Raw genomic sequence first — 22,940 nt, 5'->3', positions numbered from 1 at the left:
ATAAACCATGGCACCGCCTCATCATAACGATGAAAAGACGCGAGACAATGCCCCGAAGGTGAACTTATAGAAAGAACATGGAAACAGAAGGTTCTCGTTCGATCAGGCGAGTAGTCACAAGTCCACTAGTTCTTTTTTCACTGCAATGAATGTACTCCATTCAGTATGGGATGGATGGCTTTAGGGAGGCAAATGAGTTAGTCCTCGATCCTCTGCCCGCCTTCCATTCCTGGCCTTTCGCATCGTTCCTTTGCCCATCCCACATTCCGAAAGCATAACCCATTCCGGGGTCCGTCGCATTATCATCACAACACCCTTCTCCTTTCCTCGGCTACCGATGCCGGCTGAACCACCTGCACTCCATCCTCACCCCATCACTTGCTCTACTCAACATCAGACCCCTTTTACACCCCGAAGCAAATCCATAGTGAATAGCAGAAGATCGGAGAGCGGACTACACAAGCTCGAACGAACAAGAAGAGAATAGGCGACAGGAAGAAACCAGAAGCCTCATTTTATGTATCCCTTGACACCTCGCAACCAGGAAGAGACCCAAAGAGGAGGAAAATAGAAAGGAAGCACCCAGATCCCCATCATGAGTAATGACTGTCTAGCTGCCTGCTTGCTTGTGTCTTCCACCCGTTTCATCATGTAAAGAGAAAGAAGCCGGGAATAAAGTAGGAAAGAAGAAACAGGAGACGAAAGTAAGAGGCAAAACAACCCCAGGTAAAAACATTAGGCCATGTATGCACGCTACCCATTATCCCAACATTCAGTTCAGTGTCGGTCATCATCAAGACTGGAGAAAGAAAAGAGAAGAGACAAAAGGCGGCAGAAAATGCGAACGGAACGAGGCCGGCGACAGACGGGAGCGGAGCAGAGACAGTTGCGTAGAAAGAAAAACGCAGCATTGCAACAGCATTAGACAGGCTGACTGGAGGAAGCCGTGCAGCTTGTTCAAATGCTGTAGCCCTCAAGCTTCGTTCTGAGTCGTCTGCGTCCTCACCTCTGTTTCCAGAGTTCAACCTATTTTATGGTGCCCTGCCATGCCATCCCGCGCCATGCAAACCGAAGGTAGTATAATGCGTCCATATTTTTCGCTCGTCATGCAAGCCATGGTACCCTTCTTTGCCAGCGGGGCATCTTGGGCCCCGCAGTAGTCGTACATATACAGGCTCAGGTATTTTGTTTATGTAGGGCGTGGAAAAGAACAAGGCAAAGGTGTATATGTACGTGAGCCGTCCGGGGATACACTCAAGGTCGGCTAGCTGACAGTCATCATCTGCATCCTCGGCGATTCGACTGATGCCCTGCTCAGTACCGACGCGCCGCTATGACTGTTGGGTAGCCGCCTTGGCGGGCTCGAGGCCGGGTCGGTAAACACCCGTGTGAAAGCAGGACTCCCGTCAGGGTTGTTATGGCGGCCGTGCCGTTCCCGTCGCGGAGTGCTAGCAGGGCTCTGCGTGAGGAGCTCTGCCCTCCGGACTGCATCCGAGAGCGCGTCGCGAAGGTGGCTAGCGCGCTTCACCAGCTCCTGGAGGCTGTTGGTGTCGAAAAACAGCTTCGTGTCGGGAGTCCTGGCAGGTGTGGCCGCTGCACTATCTGCAGCAGCCCGCTGTTGACGCATGGCCTCGATCACCGTTGAAATGACGGCAGAAGTACGGCCAGGACTGGATGACCTGTCAGGCGTGCGAGGAGCAGACTTTGCGCTTGTTTCGGCCGGCGGCCAATTGCAGCCAAAGATATCGTCGTCGGGGGAGAACACCGACCTACGTCGTGGGCTGTGTCGCTCTCGTACCACCGCCGTCTTGGACATTTCAGGCTTCGGAATCCCAAGCGAATCATCAAAATAACGATCGAGGAGCGGACCATCAAAACCGGCCTCCAAGAATCGATCATCGATCAGAGATAAATCCACGTCCTTCGATGACTTGGTCGAACTTGATTGCTGCGGCTCATCCTCGTCCGGCGAGGCCAAGGCGATGATATTTTCCGCCTCCGCCCATTTTGCCGCTAATGGGCCGTTGAGGATGTCGAGATCCTTGCCGTGCCGACATAGCCTTTTGAGATCGTTGACCAGTAATGACAGCTCGCGAATCTGGCCGGAATGCGCTTTCACGCTGGGTTGAGTCGCCTGGATCGAAGCAGGGACTACCACTGAGACGCTCATCGCTGAATCCTTGCCTCCGGGCAAGCAAAGTGCCACACCATCCCCTTCGAACTCAAAGTCATCGTCCCAGTCCTCGCTGACAGTTGCCGTGCCCATGCCCCAGGTTCCAAACTTGGGCGGCGGCTTTGAACCGTCAGAAGGATCAGCGACAGGCACACTCTGGCTGCGTACATGGGCGGCACCGGGAGGTTTTCGGCTAATTGAGCGGCCGCTTCTCAAGTCCAGCTCCTGCTTCCCATGCACCGTCTTCGGCCGTACCATATCCGCATCATACTTGTCGTGTATTGAAGGTTCGGACCAGTCAAATATGTTGCTCCGCGGTCTGTCGTCCACGCCCTGACGCTGGGGTTCAGGGCTGCCGTTTCCACTTATGTTCATTAGGGCCTGTCGTAGAGTCGGGCTGACGCGTCTTGAATTCGTCGAACTCGGCGGTGAAAGGTGGTTGCTGAGGGTGTTCTCATCATCTCGTGCCCAATCATCATCGTCATCATCATCAAATGATAATCGTTCCAAGTTGGTGTTGACTGATGACAGCTCCTGAGAAGCACCAAACCTAAAATCGTCTTTCAGATCCTGGCGACCTAGCTGTGGTGCTTCTGCCAGTTGTACCGTTCTGATCGGCGTGTGAAGACTCTCATCTTCCTCGGTAATCTTCGTCTCACCGTCCCACGGTCGCCCAAGCATTTCTTGGATAGACAGACGCTTCGATCTGCTATTGCTCGCAGTGCTAGGCGGTGATTCATCAAACATCGATCCCAAGGGCGTTTCAGTAGATCTCCACCGATTCGACGAGGCTCCGGTACGGAAGGAATCGTACATATCGTCACTTTTGAAATCCGTATCCTCGTCCTCTCCTGCAATCCCATCACGAATCTCGACATCGGAGCCGACTAGGGTCACTGATCGCTCCCCTGACGGTCCCCGGCTGTGGGGAATATTTTGCGGGACTTGTGGCTCTTGTACAGGGTCAACAGGACTTTGCAGCGGTCCTTGGAATGCTGCTGAGGAGGGCCTCGACAGCCCTAGTCGAGCGACATCTATGTTGAAGCTGGAAAGACGGTTTAGAGGGGGGAGGGGGGAAGAAGAATTCCGTTTACAAGTTCGCAGCCGGTCTAACGGTTCCAATTGCAACCCTTGCTTCTCAGTGGCTTGCTGTCGACCATCAGGCGGAATGCAGGACCCTCCGTTGCCCGTTCCGGCTGGGAGCTGTGCTGGGTCTTGCGGCGTGGTCGCAAGGTCAGGCACGTACCGGCCACCTCCGCCTTTGGCATCAACCGTACTCCGTCTCGGGCGCCGGACGCTTCCGGTTCTTGCAATCCACTGACTGGCCGAGCTGAAATGCATTGATATGGATTTTTTTGCTCGCCGGTCAGGCGTTGAACCGGTCGAATTAGATGGCTCGCTGGCATAATGAGAACTCCTTCGCTTTTCTTCAAAAGTAGGTTGATTCTGGGCTGCCTCATCTTCGTCCGCCAGCAACAGGACCTCAGCAATTTGGTCCGGCTTGGTGAGGTAGGCTCGAGAGACATGGCTCGGCCCAACCGCTATTCTTCTTCGGGGAAACATGCCGTGGTAGGGGTTGTCCTCACCAAGTATTCCCGAGGCATCTCGCACGGTTGAAGTCGACCGCCGAGCGTGGAAGAAAGACGTCCACTTGCCAGCTGGCTGGCTGGCTCTGGGAATAGTTGGGGATCTTGGCGACGACGGGGAAAATGCACTTGGCAGGTTTTGGTGATCAAACGAAAATTTCAGCTCGGTGGGGGTGAGTGGTTCGACAAGAGCACCTTGGGTCTGGAATTGCTGCAGCGTCGCAGACCTTTGGTGGCTGGTAGCGGGCCGTCGGAGCGTCAGAACCTGCGACTTGGAGCCTCGCCGTGACGCGCCTCCTGCTACCCCGTTTTGTCCGGAAGTTGTCCTTTTAACCAGCTTATTCGGAGCCGTTTGAAGGGTTGGTGACTGCCCTAAAATCGGCACGCCAGAGCCATGCGAGAAGGTCATGGACGAAGAATCCGGCCCTAAGCTCGATCTCCGACTGCCATGCTGGGACAACGGTCGAAGAGACAGCCGCCGCACCCAAGAGCCCCTTGAGGACACCGAATCGCGAGGATCCTCTGCAATTGGCCTAGAAGTTACATCGCCCTGTCGTAGGAACGAGTGCCTTCTGTTGTTCGACTTCGGAGACGAGAGATGGACGCTGCCAAAAGGCCGCGGGGCACCACCTGAGCTGGTAGGGTGTGAGGTAAGAGGTCCAGGGCTCACGTTGATGATTTCGCGAAAGGAGGAGTAAGGGAAGTCGTCAACTGGAGAAGGGCATGTAGCACTAGGGGCGGCGCTTGTGCGAGGGCGGATGAACTCAGGCTGTGCCCTGAACCCATCATAGTCGTGAGCGAAGATGCTTTGGCGGGACGGCGGCCACGGGGTTTCAGTTTCAGGCGGTTGGCCAAAGACTAGGCCGGCGGCAGCAGCCGCAACAGCGGTGCCGGTGCCCACAAGCTATGAACAGTAATGTCAGCACTCAATCCCCCAGTGGGAAACCTCGAACATGCCACGCCGGAAGAATTAAGAGACGAAGAGAAAAGGCGAGAAACAGAGGGTGTTCAGGTATTTGGCAAAAGCCCAAGCCAACGGGTTTGTTTGTATCTTTTATGGAAACGGTTCTCGAGACTTACACTCGGCACTGTCTGCATCCTCGTTGCGATTTATGCCAACGGCAAATAGCCGTAAGAGGGAGGAGGGGCGAGGAGGGATTCGGTTGTCGTGAGGGCCGTGATTTGCATCGTCAGGGCATTACGGAGTAGGAATCGTTTTTGTGCTGGATATGGGCTGAGAAACGTGGAATGTGGACAGTGCAGTCGCGTTCTTGCAGCTACCAGTAGAACCCGTCGTTGCCGACTCAAGAGGAAAGACCCAGGCGGGGAAGGCGCCCGAGGGCCGGTTACCGTCGACAATGCGAGGTACCTTAGGCTTCTGGCTTCTGTCTGAGAAGCCCGCTTCGCGCAACCTCTCGAGCAAGGCCGATCCAGCACAACGTGGAGATGCACGGTTTGCGGAGGTGTGGTCGGAAGGGCTGCGGGCAGCGAGCGGACGGTAATGCAATCCACGACGCGGCCGATTGCTATTGCTAGTGCCGTTTTGTTTTGTTCCTCTTCCCCTTCAGCTAGCAAGCCGCAATTGCGGATTGACCGTGGCCGTGGCCGTGATCTGAGGTGCTCGCTTCTCGACTCGACACGAGGGAAAGCAGACGGCCGTTTGCGAAAATAACAGCCCGAACTTTCCCCAAGACGCGACACGAAAAGCGGCAACTCAGCGGGCCGTCACCATAAGATACCAAAACGACAAAGCAAGACACACGTCGACGGGAATTAAAAGAAAGACTGGAAGGAAAGAGAAAACGGCAGCCAGATCTGTAGCGACTCAGGAGGACTGGCAGTGCACCTCCCGCAATCTGCAGTGGAAAAGGATGAGGAGGATCACCCCAGGTACACTACGACACTCTGTTGTCCCGGCCGGGGTTCATGTTGCAGCAGTGGGGACTTCAGCGGGCAGGAGTTGTGGGCTTGTTGTGGGTGGAGTTTCGGGCCTGGGCTTGTCGATTCGGAAACGCTGGGATTGGTTCTGGATTGCCCGCTCGATTTCGGGTACGTTGCCGGACGGCGTGGGCAACAACTCATCATAGCAATGGAAGACGCGCTTGGCGCAATGTTTAGCGTACAGGATCCCTAGGTAGGCTTTCAAATGTTTGTGTGAATTTCAAGCGTCAACAGCCTTTGGCTCAGTGCTCTCTGGTTCAGTGCTATGGTTGGGTGCGAAGTCCTGTAATTATGTATGCCCTCCGTACATACCTCCGTACCTTACCTTACATACCTTACATACACGAATCCTCCAATCTCGACAAGCTGTGCCTGTTTGATGAGAGATGCAGTGCTGTGCATCTGTTGCTGCGCGCTTGCGCATGCCATAAGCCCAGAGTAAGCTCACGGCAGGGATTTGGCCGCTGAGCGCAAAACCGGGAGAACCAGTCACCTCGCTCAGCGAGCTCGTCCACAACCAACATGCAACAATGGCTCCCGGTCCACCTATAGGGCCATATTTGCCCAATTCCACCTTAAGTACTCGTACGGATCGTTATCTTTCTCTGAGTCCATTACTTCAGTTACAATACAATGAGTTAAACACCAGATGTCAGTTGATCGACAGCGGCAACGTTTTTCACCAACCAACGGGCAGCCCGTTTAGGCCTTTGAATCCTAGACTGGCTCCGTTAGATTTGTCACAGACTTCGTCGGCTTGAAGATGGACTGTAGGTACATACATACTTGCCGTGCCGTTGTCAACTTGAGTCTTGTGTCATCCAGATGGAAACACTTTGCGCTCAAAACACGATGAGCCAACGGCCGGGCAACTGGCACAGGGATGTTGATGCTTGGGACTGGCGCAATTAAAAGAATCTGGTCCACATAACTTACGCCCCATTCCACTTTTTCCAAGAAAACCGACAATGCAGCAGCCCTGGACGCCAATAAGATGGTAAGAACGATGCATGGCCACAGAACTTCCCAGGAACGCAGCGCAGCTCTTTCCCCGGCGATGATGCTGTTTTGGGAGCAGCTTGTACCAGCGGAATCGCATACCGTATTCAGTAACTAACGTTACTAGTAGTAAGTACCGTACAGTACAAGTGGTATTTACTCGTACGTTCTTCTATGTTGTTATCCTGATCTTGATCTTGATTCACAATACCTCCGTACCTATTTGCTTTTGACAGCGATCTCGTTATCTCTCCAGAACTCCTCATGTTATTTGGGCCACTGACAGCACCCAATAACAAGGCAACCGTTATACGAACTTGGCAGTTCAGTTTCAACCCGGAAGGAAAGACACTCGAATGGTTTGCCCCGGGTCTCCTAGCAACTGCTTTCTTCCAAGTTATCCCTAGCTCTTTTCCCAGCCAGTCCTGGCAGGCACCGGCCCACCTATACTTGCCTACCTAATAACTTACACTACCACACGAACCTGGAGTTACAGTACATCAAGCTCGTCGACGTATAATATATGGCCACCACGGGCAGTCAATGAGAGACGCAAAAACAGGATAAAATTCCGTGAGAAGCAACCGACTGTGCGTCGCCTTCCTGCGTGGCGTTGAGCGAATTGAGCTGTGCCGAACCTGAGCAGACATCTGGCTACCGACGGCTGCGTAGAGCAACAGGGACACCATCTAAGATTCGAGGGGAGCCTCGCAGTCTCCGGCCTCCTGCACCATACCAACGTTGTCTGCGACTCTGCGTTGCTTTACTTTGCGCCCTCGCTGCCTTGCATGTGCGGCTTACACGAGGAGACGAGGTATACATAGTACACTAACTGTATTGAAGTGCACATACATACATACAGTACAGCAATACATGCTACACGATTGCCTTACACAGCCCTGACTGTGGACCTCTGTCCCCCGCAAAAAGAGGAGCGATCTAATTACTGGTTCACGTCCCCGGGACGCAGCAGCCACTCGATGTAGAAGATCTCGAGATCTTGAGATCGGCGTTTCGGCAGGGCTTGAGGGCACATGACTAATTCGTGTATGTACGGTTAAGATAGAAAGGGCGGCGAGAGCGAGCCGAGATGCGGGACCGAGAGTTTTGTTGTTTTACTAGTACTTCGTACCTAACTCGGTATTCGTACTCTGTACATCAATTGATTCATCAGTCTTACCTTACGTAGGTGGATTCCTTATTACTGCCTTGCTACTCCCCTGTCCCGAGACAAGGGTCAACTCTGCATCCGAGGTCTATGTAGTGGCTTTTTGCCAGATCTGGAGTGAATCTGGCGGACAGGTTCGTGGTGCTGCTCACAGGGCCTGCGGTTGACCTCTTGCTCCTCTCTCGTCTTCCAGGTCAACGTCATGGATAGAAAGGGGATGTGAATGGCAGGACAGAATCGTTCGTAACATGCTAGTGCTGTTGCGTTACACACCAATTTGCCCTCCCGCCGGAGCCCATACACTAGATCGGTCATAAGCAAGATAATATTATTATATATTATTCTGGACGGGACTGTGCGAAAAGACCAGAAGGATGCCTGTTCCCCTTTTGCATACCTGGGAAAATGGGCAGCAACTCCTTGTGTGGAACCATTTCGACGGCAATGTACTTGTCCCGAAACGCCTGGTCGTCAGGGTTGCCTACACAGTAGACGTTGCGTCCGTACGGAGCGTCTCACTACCTTGCGTGTGTATCAGACACAACCTGTTCACATCCGTTGAGTAAGGTACATGGGACTGTCCACTTTCCGGATCTCTAAGGGCTGGATACAGCCCATACAGTTGCTGTATCTCTGTTAGCCACTGGCAGAAATGCCGGTTAGAACTAGGGCAGGTGTGAAGACCAGACAACACCGACAATTGCAGGACAATTTTGGTTGCTCGACCCGTGTTGGGTCAAGTCTGATAGGCATCTCGAGTTTGACAGGGTATCGGTCTCTTCCTACACTTGTGACTGATTTGATGTTGGTCTCACGAGACGCAATCTCCACAGCGACTCGAGAAAAGGGTTCCGGCTTCCGACTTTACGGAATATTGCATCGCCAGAATTGATCATCCCAACGACAACTGAACCTGGAATATAGTTCATTCTGTATCACACAAAGACTCCTGTTGGACTTATCCATGCCGAGACGAGCCAGAGAGGTAACAGGCACCGTAGAACGAGGTTTTCAGGCCGCTCGGGGTTGTAAAACGAGAGATATAAAAGACTGTGCGCTTGCAACACCTAGATAGAGAATATCCCCTGGAAAGTGGATCTGATATACGGAAATATATATATGTAAGATCCATCCGGAATCGAAGAGGATAATTGGATCCGTCTCTCCGCTTAGCCTATATATGGGATCCAAGCCAGGTAGGAGGCTGAGGCGCTACAAAAGTCTCTTGTTTTGAAACGACGTCTCGTTAACCCGGCTACAGCGGTATTAAGGTTAGTAGTGTTTCACGCCTTGGGCCACTGTAGGCAGCAGGGGATAGGTATACTTACATATGTTACCAAGACGAAGAACCGTCTCAAGGTGCTAAATGCTCATCGAGCTCGACCGCCCATGGCAGATGTTTTCCCGGAAGTCTGTGGACTACAGTAGTTGCCGGTAAATTCTGAAGGCCATGCAATGGCTTTGTCCCTGCCTAGCAGCGTTCCTAGCTGCACGTTATGGTACGTAGTAACGCCAGTCTCAGCTATTAATAACGGCACCTGGAGAGACGAGCAGTCGATGCCCGAACCACAAAATGCGGTCACGGATCTCGCGAGTCTAGCCTAGCCAGGCTTAAAGAGAGGCTCTGAATGAGGTGCCAAGAATCCAGCCCTGAGGAGATGGCACATGCGATCAGGCAGAGTAAAGGTGTGAAGTTGAGCCGAGCTTCCCGCGCTTCATTGATGAGGGACGGCTGCTGCCAGCCTGCCACAGCATGCGGATTGATGTCTCGAGGTACCAGCATGGAAGTCCGAACCTGATGCAATGTGGCCCAACAGGGTGTCATCTGCTGGGACTGCCCCGGTCCCTTGGAAATGGAGCGGTCGCATGGGAGGAGGCCAACGCGTCCCGATTGGTGCTACACGTCGTTGAAGCTCTGTGTAACCGGTAATAATTCAACTCGAGCTGCGTCCAGCATCGCGTCATCCATTGATCTTTCCTTCCCGCTCCAGCGGCATGTGCCAGACCGCCTATGTACTACATACAGTACTTGTATGTACATTTAGTATCTCGAGGTTCTCGCGAGGCACCGCCCAGCAGCTGTGGCCAATTCGTCGGTTACATAAGAAGAACATGGCAACGGTAATAAAGATCGCGGTCCCAGTTGACCTCAGCATGAGTCGGGCGAACGAAACAAGGAACATCGATGTATTTGTATCGCAAAAAAATTAATCGGGTAGACCTATACCCACCTCCAAGCTTGCAGCCAATGGGCACACTGCTCTCCCGCCCAGGGAAAAGTGCAAGCCACAGGCCGGACACATCGCTTCCTCAGGCCGTTCTCCAGCTATAGCCCAGCATTGAACCTAGTATTAATGCCTACAATACTCCGTATATCCTTAGGCAATTAAGTCATCATCACTACACCGCTACGACGCGACAGCTCTATGGCTATAGCAGCTGTAGTCAAATCAGCTATATAGTTGGCAAAGGTTAGAGAGGGCGGGCAGGGCAGTCTGGTCCGGGCACTGCTAGGCGCCCGCTAGAAAAGCGGCTCGGCTGCTTATATCAACATCCTTGAAATCGCATGCGTTTGATTTTTATTGTAGATTTGAGCTTTTCAGAGCTCAAGAGGACTAGAGAGCTAGAGAGCTAGAGAGCTACGTCCGTAGGGAGTTAGAAAGTCACAATGGTCGTGGGCATTTTTCGCCTTAGGTAGTACTTCCAATGTGCCTAGCCTGTGGCTTGCTCTTTGGACCTGTAAAAGTGGCTGAGGAGGGGAGTACGCCCATTGGTTGCAGACACTGAAGTACGTATAGGTCTACCCGATTATCAAAAAAGGTCTACCCGATTAATTTTTTTGTTGTATCGAGGTACAAGACAAGTGCCTACGAAATAATTTCATAGCGTCGGTCAGACTTTTCGCACATTGACCAATCACGCATCATGTTTCTTTTCAGTGAAAGCTGCTGCAAATGGTGGGGCCAGCTGGGCGACAGTTGCCGCCACAAAACACCACCGCCCACCTAGTCGACCCGCCCCTAACCCTCACTGCGGTCCCTGAAAAGGAAGAAATCTGGAAATCATAAGAGTACTAGTTCAGACGACATGCTTCGTGCCCCATAGAGTAGTGTGGCTAGTAACCTCCACACATAAACTCTCACAAGCATTACCAAGTATACCTGCTAAGACTTGGCGGCTCTGTCTGGTAACCCGGCGCACACATCGACCAGCCTACATACCCCGAAACGAGAGCACACCATGGATGCCGAAATCCGGGCGGTTCTCCCGAATATTGACCCTGTCATCTCCGAGTACTCGGCAGGCTATTTGACCCATGCCTCCACTGCCTGGTCCGGGGACGAGGATGCTTCCGGACCGTCTCCGCTCGCCGAGGCCGCCTCCACCATCACCGAGCTGCTCCTTTCCGCATCCGGGAGCTATGGTGCGGCAACCCAGGACAAGATCCGGAGTCTTGTAGAGAAATGGGTTGACAAGTACGCCGCTGCCAGTGACAGCCAGGAGAGGAAGGGCCCGGCTGTCAAGCGGCTTGACCAGACCATCCAAGTGAGCGCCCAAAGGAACATGTCGTCGACTTTGGCCGTGGCTACCGGCGGCGTGGATCTGGAGTCGGCCAATGTCCGCAAGGTCGAGTCCAAGGTCGACAGGAAAAAGCTCGAGAAGGCCGAGCGCAAGATTGCTGCCAAGCAAAACAAAAAGACATTCAAGACGGTCGAATACGAAGCTTCGCGTCTCCTGAACCAGCCCGACTCAACCCAGTCCTATGAAGAATTCTACATGGCCGTCAACCCACTGCAGATGGGTGCCGGTCAGGGCGGAAAGTCCAAGGACATCAAGATCGACAACATTGATGTGTCCATCGGCGGAAACAGAATCCTCACCGACACCACCTTGACTCTTTCCCATGGCCACCGCTATGGCCTCGTCGGCCACAATGGTGTTGGTAAATCGACCCTCCTTCGGGCCCTATCCAGGAGAGAGGTCCCAATTCCAACACACATTTCCATTCTGCACGTTGAACAAGAGGTACCGTCGTCGTGCCCTCCTGCTCCGTTCCTGCGTGCTCTGTCGCTGACTAGGGACATAGATCACCGGTGATGACACGCCGGCGTTACAAGCTGTATTGGATGCCGATGTCTGGCGCAAGGTGCTACTTAAAGAGCAAGCCGTAAGTCGGAAACCCCCAACAGTGGAACGCTTATCATTTCTTACAATATGCGCAGGAAATCACCCAGAAACTGGCAGATATCGAGGCGCAACGAGCCTCCTTGGCGGATACCTCGACGGACGCTGCGAAGCTGGACAAGGAGCGGGAGGCGCAGGACCAACGTCTCGGCGATATTCAAGCCAAGCTCGCCGAGATGGAATCGGACAAAGCCGAGTCGAGAGCCGCAAGCATCCTGGCAGGTCTTGGTTTCTCGCCCGAGCGGCAGCAATATGCTACCAAGACTTTCTCTGGTGGTTGGAGGATGCGTCTGGCGCTCGCTCGGGCGCTCTTCTGCGAACCGGATCTTCTCCTTCTGGACGAGCCTTCCAACATGTTGGATGTTCCCTCCATCACCTTTCTTTCCAACTATCTGCAGGGCTACCCCAGCACTGTTCTCGTCGTGTCCCACGACAGGGCGTTCCTCAACGAGGTGGCCACCGACATCATCCACCAGCACTCGCAGCGGCTCGACTACTATCGCGGAGCCAACTTTGACTCCTTTTACGCCACAAAGGAAGAAAGGAAGAAGACGGCTAAGCGGGAATACGAGAATCAGATGGCACAGCGTGCTCATCTTCAGGCTTTTATCGACAAGTTCAGGTACAATGCGGCCAAGTCATCAGAAGCCCAGTCCCGCATCAAGAAGTTGGAGCGCATGCCTGTGCTTGAACCTCCAGAAACAGAGTATAGCGTCAAGTTCAAATTCCCAGACGTTGAGAAGCTCTCGCCTCCGATTGTCCAGATGTCCGGCGTCACCTTTGGGTACACAAAAGACAACATCCTCCTCAAGAATGTCGACCTCGATGTCCAGCTTGACTCCCGAATTGGCATTGTCGGGCCCAACGGCGCTGGCAAGACAACAGTGCTCAAGCTCCTCATAGGAAAGCTACAACCCACGAGCGGCATCATATCGCAGAATCCCCGCCTGCGCATCGGCTTCTTCGCACAGCACCACGTCGACGCGCTCGACCTCAACGCGAGCGCGGTCAGCTTCATGGCCAAGAACTACCCCGGCAAGACAGACGAGGAGTACCGCCGCCAGCTGGGTGCGTTCGGCATCACGGGCACGACGGGTTTGCAAAAGATGGCTTTACTGTCCGGTGGTCAGAAGTCGCGTGTTGCCTTCGCCTGCTTGGCCTTGACGAACCCACATATTCTCGTGCTCGACGAGCCGTCCAACCACTTGGATATCGAGGCCATGGATGCTCTCTCCGAAGCACTTCAGGAGTTCCAGGGCGGCGTGCTGATGGTGTCTCACGACGTCACAATGCTCCAGACCGTTTGTAAGTCTCTGTGGGTGTGCGACAACGGGACTGTGGAAAAATTCCCCGGCGATGTGCACGCCTACAAGAAGAGGATTGCTGCTCAGGCTGACGCTGCTGGTGTCGTCAAGGCTCATTAGAGGAGGATATGTACCTAGCAGGAAGTGTACACAGATAAAAAGACGCTTGGATGTTTACAAGCTTCTTTAAGTTTAGGCTACAAGAATGGCTGCCCTCCGTCGGATAAGGAATCGCCAAACTGGTCTTTGGTACATACCCTGGTAACCGCCGTACTTGTAGTCCGTACAGCACAATACACTCGAAGAAAAGTCATTCCAGGCTGGCTCGCCTCGTGTTTAGTGTATCATACTCGCACAGCTTACGAGCATGCTTGTAGCAACGAGCCCAGGTGATCTTTTCATGACTTCTAGCCAATACCTATCAGGTTCTAGAGAGGGGTGAGGTGCACAAGTATGTAGAGACAGTACAGTACAGTCGAGTATGTATTGTATGTACATGAAAAGTGATGCTCTACGTCGTCAGTACCAAGCAGAGCTTTGGTACAAATTGCCACACAATTGAGCGGATCGTAGAAGAGCAGTAAAGGCGTCTCGAGAGCAAAGGCCGCAACTCGGGCTGAAGGCCGTGGCTCGATCGGACCAGCTCTTTTTCGACAGTTTTGATAATTGATATGCGCTTCGCTCAAAAACGGTTGGTTACCTTTCAGATCCCCACTTCTGTGTCATCGCAATTGGGAATAGCGCAAACGAAGCGAGAACGCAGGGACCACCCAAGCAACCAAGGTCCCCGTTTCTGCTACGATTGGCGGTGCCTGATCTCCACTCGGCAGCAGCAAGCGGTGAGCGAGCCTGGCCTTTTATTTCTCTCCCCAAAAATCAACAATCTCCTCTCGCACCAACAAATCTCCACTCGACTGCTCCCAAGCTCTCAGCACGTCAACTCTGAGTTCGTTCCCCAAGCTTGCATCCATTTAGTAGCCCATCTTTTACACAAACATACCAAAATGCGTGAGATCGTAAGTGTCTTCCTCTCCGCTACCTTTCTGCACGCCTGCGACGCGTCTGGAGCTCGTTTTGGGGGCTCCTGATCTACCCCACACTCTGGGTGTCGTCGTTCCACAGCTCCTGGGTGACGGCGACGGCGGCATCGCGATGGTGACAAGGAATACGATGCTGACTGCGTTCCTTTTTTACAGGTTCACCTTCAAACCGGCCAATGCGTAAGTTTTAAACAATTTGTCGCGTACGAGCGCTCAGGCGGTGCCGAGGACTGACACGAGCCCTTCAGGGTAACCAAATTGGTGCCGCTTTCTGGTATGTTTTCGTCTTACGAGGTACAGAAATGACGCGGCAAAGGCAATCGAGACTGACATCTTGCGCAGGCAGACCATCTCGGGCGAGCACGGCCTCGATAGCAATGGCGTGTACGTGACTTTCGACATATTCCTGCTCGACTGATCTCTCGCTCACTCCCGCGGCAGGTACAATGGAACCTCGGAGCTCCAGCTCGAGCGGATGAACGTCTACTTCAACGAGGTGAGTTCGGCAAACGCACGCCTGGCCCGCGCCTTTATGCTTCAATTTCCATCTCCGATCCCTCATTAACAAGGAATTTTTCCGCAGGCGTCCGGCAACAAGTATGTCCCTCGTGCCGTCCTGGTCGACCTGGAGCCCGGCACCATGGACGCGGTCCGTGCTGGTCCCTTTGGCCAGCTCTTCCGTCCCGACAACTTTGTCTTCGGCCAGTCCGGTGCCGGAAACAACTGGGCCAAGGGCCACTACACAGAAGGTGCTGAACTTGTTGACCAAGTTCTTGACGTCGTCCGTCGCGAGGCGGAGGGCTGCGACTGCCTCCAAGGCTTCCAGATCACGCACTCGCTCGGTGGTGGTACTGGTGCTGGTATGGGTACTCTCCTGATCTCCAAGATCCGCGAGGAGTTCCCCGACCGCATGATGGCGACTTTCTCGGTCGTGCCGTCGCCCAAGGTCTCGGATACCGTCGTTGAGCCCTACAACGCCACCCTATCCGTTCACCAGCTCGTTGAGAATTCCGATGAGACATTCTGCATTGACAATGAGGCTCTCTACGACATCTGCATGCGCACCCTGAAGCTGTCGAACCCCTCATATGGCGACCTCAACTACCTGGTTTCGGCCGTCATGTCGGGCGTAACCGTCTCGCTGCGCTTCCCTGGCCAACTCAACTCGGACCTCCGCAAGCTGGCCGTCAACATGGTTCCATTCCCGCGTCTGCATTTCTTCATGGTTGGCTTCGCCCCGCTGACCAGCCGTGGCGCGTATACATTCCGTGCCGTCTCGGTGCCCGAGTTGACGCAGCAGATGTTCGACCCCAAGAACATGATGGCTGCCTCTGACTTCCGCAACGGCCGCTACCTGACCTGCTCTGCGATCTTGTAAGTTCATCAGAGGGCTCTCAGCCACTCAATAAAGCGGAAAAAGCTAACATGGATACAGCCGCGGCAAGGTCTCGATGAAGGAGGTTGAGGATCAGATGCGCAATGTGCAGAACAAGAACTCGTCCTACTTCGTCGAGTGGATCCCCAACAACGTGCAGACGGCTCTGTGCTCGATCCCACCCCGGGGCCTGAAGATGTCGTCTACCTTTGTTGGCAACTCGACGGCCATCCAGGAGCTGTTCAAGCGTATCGGCGAGCAGTTCACTGCCATGTTCCGTCGCAAGGCTTTCTTGCACTGGTACACTGGTGAGGGTATGGACGAGATGGAGTTCACTGAGGCCGAATCCAACATGAACGATCTGGTCTCCGAGTACCAGCAATACCAGGACGCTGGTGTTGATGAGGAGGACGAGGAATATGAGGAGGAGGCGCCCGTTGAGGGCGAGGAGTAGGCTTCTTGAGTCCTGCTGCAAGCTCATTGCCTTCATAACTTGTATGGGATCAGGCTTGCTTGTCCACCGGCTGTGCGGATAGTACCTGATAGCAGCCAAAGCATGGCTATTCGCCTTGTACGCAGCCGTGTCCCATATCCGGACGTTTCTTTCGAGTTTAGCGGGAAGTTGTCATCTATGTTGTCCGTAATTATGAAGCAGGGAAGGAACTGGTCAAGAGGCTAGACGTACGCTTGACACGGTCTGGCTTTTGGCCGAACCCCCCTTTTTATTCATAGCACGTCAGAAATACACACACCTGGCTTAGTGGTGTCTAATAATTGCTAACACTGCCCTTGCATGTCTCTCTCCCCGGGAGTGTCTAGTGAACGGCATGCTCTCTTGTGGTAATTTTGAACCCAGTCTCGCCCATCTTCTTTACTACTCTTTGCACCTGGCCGACGCCTGTGGCCGGGCCTCGGTGCTTCGCGACTTGGTGCATACAGGTTAACTAATACAATTACTTCCTTCAAGGCCGACCTCGGACCACTGTAGTTCCTCGCTGCTCCTCCTTATTAACACAGGGCGACATCGCCTTTCCATTAATTTCACCATCATCCCAGATTGTTCACGGTTGGACTCCAGGGGCGGTCAGCCAACCAACAGTATGTACAATACTATGACGATTAACACATGGCTAATCCTCAGGCTCCTTCGAAGACGACTTTGCAAGCCCGCCAACCGATGTTGAGGAGTGAGAACACGATTGAAGTTTGCCATTAATTAGGCCCCCGGCTTACTTATACTCGGGAAAGGATCAGTCCCAGTCCTTCTCGACAAGCCAGGCGTCCTCAAAAGACAGCCCCGCGCCCGAGATCAGATCACAGTTGCGGTGGCCCCACTTGCGCCGGTACACCTCCCTGCCGGCCTCGGTCAGGACGTCGATGCCCTCGGCCAGCCCGGCGGCTGGGTAGTAGAAGGGCTCGCCGTGCCCACCGCGCTGGCCGAGCTGCCATGTGTTGCGGTCTCGGTCGCCGTGTTTGTGCTCTAAGCGGTTTGTTGTTAGCATCTTTCCTGCCTGCCGTTCCAAATCCAATCCCAATGGAAAATTCATGTATGAGATGGATGGTGGGAGGATTTGCGGGTGCTTACGGAACATCTTGTCGGACATTATCCGCAGCGCATGCCACTTTGCCAGGTTGGGGTCATCGCGGGGCGCCAGATTCGGACAGTTTTGTGCGCTGCTGCGTCGCCGCTGGCTTGCCGCCGTCGTTTGGAGGTCGCGCTCGTTCTTGTTGCTGTTGTTGGGTGGTGGTGGTGGTGGCGGTGGATTCGGGTCGACAAAGGCCGGCTCGAAGCCGTCGACTCGGTATAGGACGCTCAGGTCCTCGAGGGCGGAGGCGACGTCGGTGATGATGCCCGCTTTAGCGTCGCGCATGGTCCAGTTGCGCATGAGCAGGCGCGAGTGCATGTCGCAGTCGGTCATGTAGTAGGGGATGAGCGTGTCCCAACCGCCCACGTCCTCGTACGCGGCCGGGTTGACGGCGGCGAGGTGGTCGTAGGCGAAGAAGCGCGTCGCCCAGCGCGGATCCGAGGACCGCGTCTCGGCCAGCGTGGTCAAGGCCAGCTCGTACAGCGTCTTGTACCCCGGCTGGTTGTACCGGGGCGTAAGGTCGTCGAAGCCGTCCTCGAACGACAGGGCGAGGACGTCCATGTGGCTCCAGAAGAAGTAGGGCCAGTTGTTGGCGTAGGTGAGGGAAAGGAAGAAGTTCTGCATCTGGGCGAAATTCAGGAGCGTGGGTGTCTGGACGATGTTGACGCCGAGGGTTTTGAGGACGGTGTGGTTCAGATAAAGGGGGTTCTGCAGCGACAACTGGCCGCGGGCGTTCGCCTGCTGGACGCCCGTGTTCTCAACCACGTATATCTGTTCTGGCGGCCATCCGGCCGTGATGTAGCTGACGACGGCCTGGAGAAGGACGGGCCATGTGCGTGTGAAGCCGATGAGGAGCGGTGGCGGGACGGGGAGATTGTAGTCTTTGTAGGCGTCTTTGCGTGGCCTGTTCCATTCCGGGATTGGTGGAGGCGTTGAAGTCGCCAGTAAGGGGAAGTTATCCTTGACCGGGGGCGGAGTATAGGTCGGCGTCGGTTTGTACTTTGGGTGCGGTGGAGTTGGCGATGACGGGGGTTCGGGCTTGCTTTCGAGTTCGAGTTTCTGCTGTAAGAAGTTGTGAAGCTTTTCTCTGGGAGAAAGCAGCGTCAAGCTGAATATGACAAGGAATGCCAGTAGTATGGCGGCACCCAGGCGCCGGCTGGGTAATGCTACGAGCATCTCGACTAGCCGACGAAGTACACGTCGCCCATTTAGGCCTAAATAGATAGCGCCGCGGGCAACTCAAGGGAGACGGAGAGAGTCTTGCGATGCGATCACCTCAGGTCGATAGTAGGGTACGGCGTGAGAAGGTGACGGCTCCCACATGGAACTTGGATTGAGGAACTTCCTTCTAGGCCAGCGATTCACTTCGCTTTCTCCCAGCCATAGAAGTCGCCTTGTCCGATTACCCTCAATGCTCTGAGGGGAGCTAATGAGCGAAAGCTCCCAAGTTCACTTGTCGCCCGACGACGAATGCCAAAAGCATGAAGCTCGAGTTGATGAGAACTTGGCTTTGAGATGAGAAGAGAGTTGCAGAACTGTATGCTGCTGCCTAATTAGCTAAGGTAATTTACAGCAGATCGAAAGGGAAGGAAACCTGCCATCCTCCATGCATGTCAGATCCTTCCGGATTTTCAGTTTTGACGTTCCGGGGGGAATCAAGCAGTGACAGTGGTACGTTGGTAACTTCACTGCAGAGACGGGATGTTGCAGTGTGTTCCAGGTTGGTACAGGGGATACTTACACTTACGGATAGTGCATCTCCATCATGGTACGGATATCTCCCAACCACCTCGGAACAATTGCTTTGTCCCGTGTGCCGCCTTCGTCACCATGATCCAATGTCGCTTCGCATTCATACTTGGCCCAACCAGACGATGCCTGCTCCCACGCCAGAGACCTAGAGGTACTCCGTGCACGATAGTGCGTTATATGACCTCGCTGAATACAGATAAATGGAGTATGCCTTGGGTTTCTGGTATAATTCCAATGAGCTTCCCGAACATTCGTTGTAGAGATGATGACGTGTAGAGCGTATTTTAGCTGTAAGCGATCCAAGGTTTAGGTGGTCGTCGGCTGCAATTCCTCCGCTGATAAGACAGGGGTAACTAATCCATATCTCTATACGGAGTATCCGTACCTTCGTACTCCCTACACGTGGAGTCGTGTCCCTTTTTCGCCAAGCTTTATTACACCTTGGTAAAGCTTTACTGGCTTTCTTTTCAATCAAAACCACAGCTCCAGACATTTTCAGGGGCGCCCGTGCCAAAGCCGGATTTTCCAACTTCGACGGACAATACTGCGTACTCTCCGCAAGTGCCCACCCAATACCGACCCATTAGAGCAGATTGAGCCAGCAAGACAAAAAGATGGGGCGAAGATGGACTTGAACAAAAGTTTGATTTAGCGGAACAAAATAAGGGCCCTCTCCCGCCGGGAATTGAACCCGGGTCTCGAGCGATGTCTCGAACTCATGTGAGCTCCGACTGATGACAAGCTCACATACTGACCACTATACTACGGAAGAATTGTGGATGTTGTCATCCACCGTAGATGAGAGAGCAGCAGAGCAGGCAAATCTTATACTGGGGCTGTTGAGTCTGCTCCCCCAGGCCCCTTTACCCCTGACCAAAACAAAAATACAGTGCCATGTCACCCACGATTTTCTTCACTGATAGTTATGTGCTATAATAGAATAACGAGTGACTGAATCACGGCTTCGAGAACGCTATTAATACTAACTATTCATCAAGTTGAAGTTGACGCCCCATTCGGAACTGGGCGTTTGCCATACTTGCCGCGCTCTGGGATCCCAAGGCAAATACACACAAATCCCTAACATCGGAGTGAAATTCCCTAGCAGGTGAATAAGAACCTGAAGACATGGCAGTCCACCTCAGGTCTTCAGGTATGGTATTGGTTGTCCAGCTTTCCCTTTCCCCCTGATATGTCACTCCAAGCTGCAGCTGATCGCGCATTTTCACAAACCCATCGTCACCAATCCTCTAGGTACATATTGACCTCCCAGGCTTGGTGTTAGTCTATAGTAGAAACCCGCCTTTTCCCTTTCACGCTGAAGTCGAAACTCTGCCATCATGCGGTCTCTTGAAACGACGCCCTTGAGCCCTTCTCCGGAGTTTTTTTCGGCATGTTGCCAGCCTGAGGCAACGGGCAGTGTCAGTGCCTTGAAGTGGATACGGTAACATCATCAATTGACTTCCACCTTCAGTACGTAAGATCAGTAGAAGGCAGATGGAAATAGGGCAACGGCAAGACCGGTGTAGCTGTGCCACCTACAAACAAGGACCGAAGCGGCTGAAATTTCGCGGTGTGGATTGAACGGAAGAAAGTAAACTTTCAGTGTCCATTGGTAGTATCTAGTAGTTAGGTCGCATCAGCCCAGCGGATCATCGTATCAACTCTCTCATGTAACTTTTGGACCGGAAGAGTTGGAGTTCCGGGTATTTTAGCTTTCCATCATACCAAGTATCTGCCCTGTCCCTCCCTTTCAGCACCTGCCATTTCCGCGCTGCGTAGGCGAGGTTAGGGAAAGGGGCCGAGAGGAGGGAGGTGCCTTCCATGCATACAACTTCACCTTCCTCTTGGAAGCTAACACTGCCTAACTCAACCTCGCCCGCTTCCTACCAACTCTTGCATCACAAACCCCCTGTCTATATATCGATTATACATTCCAAAACTCCTTTCCCTCGATGCCACCAATGCACTGCACTGCCACATTCTGTCCCAATGAGCAAACTCTGTCCCTCCCCTGAGTCTCCTCCCTCGCCTCCCTTGCCTAGTTCCAAGGAACTCGACATAGCACGGACGGCGGCCATGGTCTGGCCAAAACGCAGGCGACATGAGCCAATGCTAATCCACCCTTCACTCTCCAAATGCATCACGAAGTAGCCGTGTGATCTTTGAGGGTACTAGCGGAGAGTGAGGTGGTATATAACATTACGGTCTGTATCTTGACATGTATATTCGATGCAGGAGAGGCGAACAGTAATGATAACCACAATGAAACATGGTGAAGCTCTACTAGGCACTCGTGGGGCCATGGCTATATATCGGGCAATAACAGAATACTTCCAAGTCTGCCAGTGAAGTGCGCGGGCATGGAGTTTTGAGACTTGCGCGGGGAGGGAGAGAGAGAGGGGAGGCCGGGGGGGGGGGAGCTTGGGTTTATACTCGCGCGGAACAGTAACGGCTGGGTTGGACTTGCTCCTCTCGTGAGCATACAGGTCCAGGACAGCAAGAGCGAGACGCTCCACGTTAGGAACGGGAGGACTGATGTGGGCGTGCTCGGACCTCCTTTTGGACATGTATTTAGAAGGTGAGGAGGAGGATGGGAGTTAACAGTGCCTGTGATACAATCAATCAAATTCCCTTTCCCATCAATGTCTGCGATACAGTCAACTTCCGTATCCTGACAGGCAGATATCCACCTGGCGCTTTTTGGGCAGTCTATGCCCATCTCCCTACAGCTACAGCCAGTGATATATCAACTGCATTTGTGTCATCATCAATGAGCGTTGTGGCGGAACCTCGACCACATTTGCAAAGTCACCGGGCACATGTCAGATAGAAGGTCCCCTTAAGCAAAGCAAAGCACAATGTCCCAGTTTCTGCCGGGGGCCACAGACTTCGCCCGTCTCTGAGGTGTTCTTATACCAGAAACCAAAATTTCGATTATGCTATAAGCATTGGTTATGGAAACTCAGGGTCGTAAAATCACAGGTCCTGCCGTGTGGACTACTGGTAAGGAGGTTGGACCATACCGCTCACACAATCCTTTACTGCCAGTTTAGATTCCACGTTCTCGGAGTTTAGAATGCAAAACGGAGCAACAAAGCTCATAATGAGAGGTTCGAAATACAGCATGTGATTATCGTTATACTTGTATGTGATGAGTTAGGGAGGTTAGTTCCCAAGGACTGGTAAGCAGCTAGCTGTCTTACATGCATTGAGCTTCAGCAGAGCAGGGGGGGTCGGCTCCCTTCAAAGCCAAGCCCGTCGAATCAGGTGGTTAGGAATTAGGACCACTCGTAGGGCTGACCGTTTGATGAACTCATCGGAAAGAGAAATGCGTGGGGAACTGTCCCTTGCAGGCGGTGGCAGAGCTCAGGGTCCAACGGCAGCATGTGCGGGCCAGCCCAGCAGAGATGAAACACAACTTAAGTAGGTAGCGGCCTACCTGATCGGACGAAGGACGGCTATGCCACCACATCTCAAGGGGGTTCTCGATGATCACCAGCGACCCACGTGGTCCTGTCGTGCCGGTTTGATAATGCCGTTGGTTCACAATCGGGGCGACGTGGCCGCCGTGGCGAGAGTTCCCCAAGCCTTCGTCCGATTGCGCGTCAACGCCCGCAAGGGCTCGGTGACAGCTGTCCCCTGAGCTTGTCGGGGCTTGTGGCCAAAGGCCCAGCCACCATCATGAGAAGCCCCGACTTTAAGTACGCATAGGTTAGCTTGATGGCGTGGTCTTCATGAAGGTCCCCGCGCCGCTGGCCGTTGGAGGCAGGCAGTGTATGATGATGATAGGACTGCATGATACTTCGCCGCGCAGCCCGTCGAGGGTGG

The 22,940-nt window shown here is 53.6% G+C and overlaps 4 protein-coding genes and 1 non-coding gene across 5 annotated transcripts; 2 read left to right on the top strand and 3 right to left on the bottom strand.

The window, feature by feature from the left end:
• Positions 1–1,087: 1,087 nt before the first annotated feature.
• Positions 1,088–5,243, bottom strand: N656DRAFT_458569 (uncharacterized protein). Its single transcript, XM_064809710.1, has 2 exons — positions 4,840–5,243; positions 1,088–4,663 (listed from the first exon to the last, which is right to left on the bottom strand). The coding sequence occupies exons 1-2, from the start codon at positions 4,855–4,857 to the stop codon at positions 1,265–1,267; spliced, it is 3,417 nt and encodes a 1,138-aa protein (XP_064665556.1). The 5' UTR covers positions 4,858–5,243; the 3' UTR covers positions 1,088–1,264.
• A 5,630-nt stretch (positions 5,244–10,873) lies between these two features.
• On the top strand, positions 10,874–13,742 carry N656DRAFT_840110 (uncharacterized protein). Its single transcript, XM_064818927.1, has 3 exons — positions 10,874–11,893; positions 11,955–12,035; positions 12,091–13,742. The coding sequence occupies exons 1-3, from the start codon at positions 11,108–11,110 to the stop codon at positions 13,474–13,476; spliced, it is 2,253 nt and encodes a 750-aa protein (XP_064665555.1). The 5' UTR covers positions 10,874–11,107; the 3' UTR covers positions 13,477–13,742.
• A 574-nt stretch (positions 13,743–14,316) lies between these two features.
• On the top strand, positions 14,317–16,594 carry N656DRAFT_784762 (beta-tubulin). The gene is made up of 7 exons (XM_064816243.1): positions 14,317–14,372; positions 14,553–14,576; positions 14,645–14,670; positions 14,739–14,780; positions 14,838–14,892; positions 14,980–15,770; positions 15,832–16,594. The coding sequence occupies exons 1-7, from the start codon at positions 14,361–14,363 to the stop codon at positions 16,223–16,225; spliced, it is 1,344 nt and encodes a 447-aa protein (XP_064665554.1). The 5' UTR covers positions 14,317–14,360; the 3' UTR covers positions 16,226–16,594.
• A 427-nt stretch (positions 16,595–17,021) lies between these two features.
• Positions 17,022–18,533, bottom strand: N656DRAFT_719132 (uncharacterized protein; the record flags this gene model as incomplete). Its single annotated transcript, XM_064812341.1, has 2 exons — positions 17,022–17,251; positions 17,357–18,533. The coding sequence occupies 2 exons, from the start codon at positions 18,531–18,533 to the stop codon at positions 17,022–17,024; spliced, it is 1,407 nt and encodes a 468-aa protein (XP_064665553.1).
• A 1,246-nt stretch (positions 18,534–19,779) lies between these two features.
• Positions 19,780–19,881, bottom strand: N656DRAFT_t142. Its single transcript has one exon. It is a non-coding gene; the product is annotated as a tRNA-Asp (tRNA).
• Positions 19,882–22,940: the final 3,059 nt, after the last annotated feature.

Source organism: Canariomyces notabilis (assembly GCF_033297395.1).
Source record: "Canariomyces notabilis strain CBS 508.74 unplaced genomic scaffold N656scaffold_36, whole genome shotgun sequence".
NCBI classification, from domain to species: Eukaryota; Fungi; Ascomycota; class Sordariomycetes; order Sordariales; family Chaetomiaceae; genus Canariomyces; species Canariomyces notabilis.
This window is presented reverse-complemented; position numbering and strand designations above follow the sequence as displayed.